Source organism: Brachionichthys hirsutus, chromosome 14 (genome assembly GCF_040956055.1).
Source record: "Brachionichthys hirsutus isolate HB-005 chromosome 14, CSIRO-AGI_Bhir_v1, whole genome shotgun sequence".
Classification (NCBI taxonomy): Eukaryota; Metazoa; Chordata; class Actinopteri; order Lophiiformes; family Brachionichthyidae; genus Brachionichthys; species Brachionichthys hirsutus.
This window is the reverse complement of record NC_090910.1, coordinates 5630914-5635907: the sequence shown is the minus strand read 5'-3', so window position 1 is coordinate 5635907 and position 4994 is coordinate 5630914. Positions and strand designations below refer to the sequence as shown.

At 42.8% G+C, this 4994-nt stretch overlaps 1 protein-coding gene across 1 annotated transcript; it reads left to right on the top strand.

The window, feature by feature from the left end:
• Positions 1 to 220: 220 nt before the first annotated feature.
• slc35b3 (solute carrier family 35 member B3) lies at positions 221 to 4588 on the top strand. Its single transcript, XM_068748081.1, has 9 exons — positions 221 to 436; positions 760 to 881; positions 1096 to 1250; positions 1612 to 1719; positions 1887 to 1984; positions 2111 to 2203; positions 2299 to 2410; positions 2654 to 2723; positions 3650 to 4588. The coding sequence occupies exons 1-9, from the start codon at positions 221 to 223 to the stop codon at positions 3798 to 3800; spliced, it is 1125 nt and encodes a 374-aa protein (XP_068604182.1). The 3' UTR covers positions 3801 to 4588.
• Positions 4589 to 4994: the final 406 nt, after the last annotated feature.

The following is a 4994-nucleotide window of genomic DNA, read 5'->3' as shown; positions in this document are numbered from 1 at the left end:
AAACATCTTGATTTTTTAACTCTTTGTAAATTACATTATGATAGTTACTGTACAATATCTAACTATGTATCCCCACTGTTAATATATATAATGTTATTTGAGCCTTTCTACTCTGTCTGTGAAACTGCAGCCTCTCATCTACACTTCAACAAAGGAAAGTTATGTTTTACTTAACTATTTCTTCATACTCTATGCCCCCCCGCCCCAGGTCCCGGACACAATGAGTGCCAAATATGGCTTGGTGGGCCACAACAGTTCACGGAAGCACATTTCAATCTCCATCCCATCATCCACAGAGGTGATGTCACCCCACATAAAATCTGTGGAAGAGTTGAAGGTCCTGGGAATCAACCTGAGCAGCTATAGTGCCCCAACGCAGTTCCTGATCTGTGTTGCTGGAGTTTTCATCTTTTACCTCATATATGGGTACCTGCAGGTAACGCAGAACAAAAACAAAATCTGAAAGATGTTCTCAAGCGATGACAAGCATTATAAAAATGCTGTAGTAAACAGTCCGTTCCCTGCAGAGCTGTTACGTCCCCTTGCATGAAAAACTACAAAAGCCACTAAATTTAGTCTCTCTAAAGCTATTTCTGGGCATTTATTAGTTGTCTCATAGTATGTGTAGCTGTGGCCATGTCTATGCCATGTGTGTGTGTGGGGGGGGGGATATGATAGAGGGTATATTATAAACCAGTACATATAAACAGAGGGCGGTCATTTCCCACTATTTAATTGTTTATGTCTCCCTTCACTCAGGAACTGATATTTTCTGTGGATGGATTCAAGCCTTTCGGGTTGTATCTCACACTGATCCAGTTTGGATTCTACTCCTTGTTTGGACTGGTAGAAGTTCAGTTCACACAGGACAAACGCAGGAGGTGAATAATCGCCTGTATCCACTTTGTTATTCTTGTTATTATTAGTATCGCTACTTCTTTATTTTGTCAGCTTTCTCACCTGTGTTGAGGCCATTTTGAGATACCATATTTATCCCATCCTGAGGACTTGTGTTTAGAAGAATTAACAGTCAACAGTTCTTGTTAAATGTTCTGAAGCAGTTTTATTTCTCAACTGTATTTTTCTGTCTTCCAGAATACCAGGCAAGACCTATATGATCATCGCTTTTCTAACAGTTGGCACAATGGGCTTGTCCAATACCTCTCTGGGCTACTTGAACTACCCAACACAGGTCATTTTCAAGTGCTGTAAACTTATTCCAGTCATGATTGGAGGAGTGTTTATACAAGGTAAGCTGTCACTTTAAATATAATAGAGTTATGAATTTCACCTCAATTCTGGCAATTTGAAGTTTTTGTTCAAACAAGGTCTGATGATCGTGTTGCTTGTTGAATAGAAGGAAATAATCGGGAAATATGTCAACTTCAGTAGTGAGCAGTACTCGGGAGAGAAAGTAGCCTGTGTCATGTTTCATTTGTTTTGTGGAAGTTTTATACATTTCCTTCATTGTAGATTAGAATGTACGTTCTCCTAACTCCTACATTTTCTATTCCATTTTGTGACATTTAAATGTGACTACAGAGAGTTGTGGTTTCTAATATCAGAATTAAGATCGTCACTAAAAGATTCACTGTTTTGTTTGTGTCGTAGGTAAACGTTATAATGTGGTTGATGTGTCTGCTGCATTCTGCATGAGTCTCGGACTCATCTGGTTTACACTAGCCAACAGCAAGGTGGCCCCTAACTTCAATGCGACAGGTACTCTCTAATGTTGCGAGCCATGAAATGTGTGTATGCTATAGTTTGTCTTTACTAAAAATAATCATATGCGATAAATCCCAGCACTTGTGCATCATTTCAGCTCAGACATTCCTGTTCTTGTGTCTGTGTGTCTGTGTGTGTGTGTGTGTGTGTGTGGAGTACAGGCATTCTCCTCATCTCCTTGGCGCTGTGTGCAGATGCAGCCATTGGAAACGTGCAGGAGAAAGCCATGAAACTTCACAACGGTTCCAACTCTGAAATGGTACATGTTTTTGACACACTGAGAGAGTGTACCCTTAACTCTGTCTCAACAGCGCATTGGGATGAGATGATGTTGAAGCTCGGCTGTGTGTAGTCACCGTTTTGTCACATGGGCTTGTGTTGACAGGTGCTGTATTCCTACTCCATCGGCTTTGTCTACATACTGTTAGGCCTGCTTAGTGTGGGTGGGCTGGGGCCAGCGGTGGCATTCTGCTCAGAGGTGCGTGTACTTTTGGTACTTTAAGTGATTATCCACAGGGTGACGATTTAGTTCGGTGTAATATTATTGTCTTTTTTATCCTGTCCTCTCTTCAGCATCCCGTGAAGACGTACGGTTACGCATTCATCTTCTCTCTTACGGGTTATTTTGGCATTTCATTTGTGCTGGCCTTGATCAAGCTCTTCGGGGCCCTGGTTGCAGTGACAGGTCAGAGCCGGAGGCGCATCTCTTCCCTTCACGCCGCACTGACACCACTAGCTATCGATGTGTGTCTATAAAAAAATCGTGTCGTAATTGTCAGTGTTTTTGTTTTTGCTTCCACTTTAAAATCACGTTTGCCGGTTGTAGCGTAGAAATGCCTCAGTAAATGCGGTGAAAGTCACATCTGTTGAGCTTTAGTTTCTAATTTGCCTTGAAGTAAAACTATAAATGTCTTTTGCTCTTTTGCAGTGACCACTGGGAGAAAGGCCATGACTATCGTACTTTCCTTCATGTTCTTTGCGAAACCTTTCACTTTTCAGTAAGTACGGTCACCTTATGACTTTGATCAGTTTTCCTCTAGTTTAAAGTGAGCTTACACTGACCTCTCCTTTGACTAATAGAACTTGATTTGGCTCCCCTGCCCACTGGGTTTCATGTCCTCTTTGAGACCTTGCCTGCTGCTCTGCTCTTTCTCATTGTCCTCTTGTCTTGCTCACCCTCCAATTCCTCTGTGCTGTCAGAAGGGTCTTGTTTTCTGCTTGTACCTCTCCTGCTCTGTTTCTACACTGTGACTTTTGACATGCCTACACAGACACACACACACACACACCCCACACAAGTTACAGAGAAAACTTTTTTTTGCAACTTCATGGCCAATTTCATTCTCCCTCCAGCTGGTGTGTGCCCTCCACCATCGCTTGACTCGCAGTCCCTTTCCTGGCTGCGGTTTGCGCTTTTTGAAATCAAAGATTCCACCGTACAGTATTTCCAAAAACAGCTAGTTTGACGAAGCACTGAATCTTGATATTTAACTTTAACCGTGCATCATTGTTCGTCAAATCTAAATCGGTGACAAATGAAAGAGAAATCGGCTCCAACAGTGTAAAGTTTCTTCATATTGCTTTGGATCGTCTCAAGCTGCCACCACAGCTGCAAAGCTCCCTGCTATATATTGTGCAGATGTATGGTGTTGGCCGTTTTAGAGGAATTGCAAATGAATCATATAAAATATGCATTTCCTCCTTTGATGTTGTGAGAGTGCTCACATGTCTCCAAAAATGCCCATATATGTCCGAAGTCTGAAGGTCACAGCAAGATTCTCATGTTCCTTGCTTGTGACCTCTTATCAACTATAGTAAGGATGAGAGGGTAGAATAAATGTTTCATATTTTCATTATTGAAAGTATGAAACATTATCTTCCATCCCAAGAAATGCTCAACTTTCCATTTTTCCTCCCTCCTCAGGTATATCTGGGGTGGCCTTCTGGTGCTCTTCGGCATCTTCTTGAATGTTTACAGTAAAAACCGAGAGAAAATGAAGCTTCCCTCCGTCAAGGAACTCAGGAACTTGCTGCCGACTGGAAAGAAAGTCCAATTTCTCTCACAAACTGTATAGAAGGCGTCCGCTGGCATCGCAAAAGCCCTGCACGGGCAGACTGCATCATCTGTTTGGACATATCGGCTTGGCCCTCATGTCCCATGGGACATGCTGACGCTTTGCGCCCTGAGGTACGGGCTTCATCTCCGTAAGCGTCAAGCCAAGGATGGATTTAAAGAGTTTGACCTCCAATCAACCTCAAAAACATCCGATGCATTAAATTCTGAAGGGAGATCTGTATTTATCTTCCAGCTGGTGCAGCAAGCTGAAGGAGCTGTAACTGGTTTTGACAAGGGGATCAATGTTAGAGGACTTGCGTCGGAGCACCACAGGATGAGTCCCGGCGTGAGGGACAGCACTGGGGGACTTTCAAAGTCGAAACGGAGGCGGCGCCTTCGCAAACCAAATTGCATTGTTTTGCACTGGAAATGACCCGTACACTTAAAACCCTTGATCACATGGAAAAACTGAACCATTGGAAGGAAGGAGCGCAGCGTGAAATCTGAACCCGTCATGTCTGAAAAAGAATCTGTCTCCCATCTATATAAAAAAAAAGAAAAAGAAATCATCTTGATAAAAGGCGTATTTGGTCCTGCATGTCGGAAGAATTGTTTTTCATGATCGTCGTCTTGATCAAAGTGGCTTTTTTCATCGTTTACTGATCATTTATATCCAACTATGACCTACATCGTGATTAATGTGGGATCGGTGGGGTAGAGACATTTACTCCAGTGTGCATTGATGCATCAAGACTGCCATAACATGTGACTGGGTGTAAAGGTACCACTCTTTTTTTACATTAAAACATACCGATGTTTTTCTTAAAGTCCAGTGTTGTTCTTTTTGTCTGTGCGCGTGTCTGCATGCGTCTCCCCAGCCCGGCCTCGTTCTCTCCCCGAGCTGCACCGCTTGAGAGAAGAGTTGAAATGTTGCCAAACTGTTTGTGTTTATCCATCCAGTGGCCTTAGGCGTGTTTGATTAGGAGTGCTAAAAAAAGATTGCACTGCTAGACGGAAAATAAACAACACTGTACCTAAGCTGTCCTCATTTGGACCATCCAGCGTTTGTGTGCGCCATCCACACCGATGCTTGTCTTTATCGCCGCTAAATGACGATGCTATGGCGGCTTCGTTGGGCCATTAGTTTAAGTTTTCATTTGTCTTCATTCATTCAGGACAAACCTGCTTTTTTGGTCTTACCTTGACTGCCTGT

Coding starts and splice junctions, on each gene's coding strand:
- slc35b3 (XM_068748081.1), top strand. CDS start 221: ATGAGTGCCAAATATGGCTTGGTGGGCCACAACAGTTCACGGAAGCAC. Junction 1,985..2,110: donor ACGGTTCCAACTCTGAAATG/GTACATGTTTTT, acceptor TTGTGTTGACAG/GTGCTGTATTCCTACTCCAT. Junction 2,204..2,298: donor CGGTGGCATTCTGCTCAGAG/GTGCGTGTACTT, acceptor TCCTCTCTTCAG/CATCCCGTGAAGACGTACGG.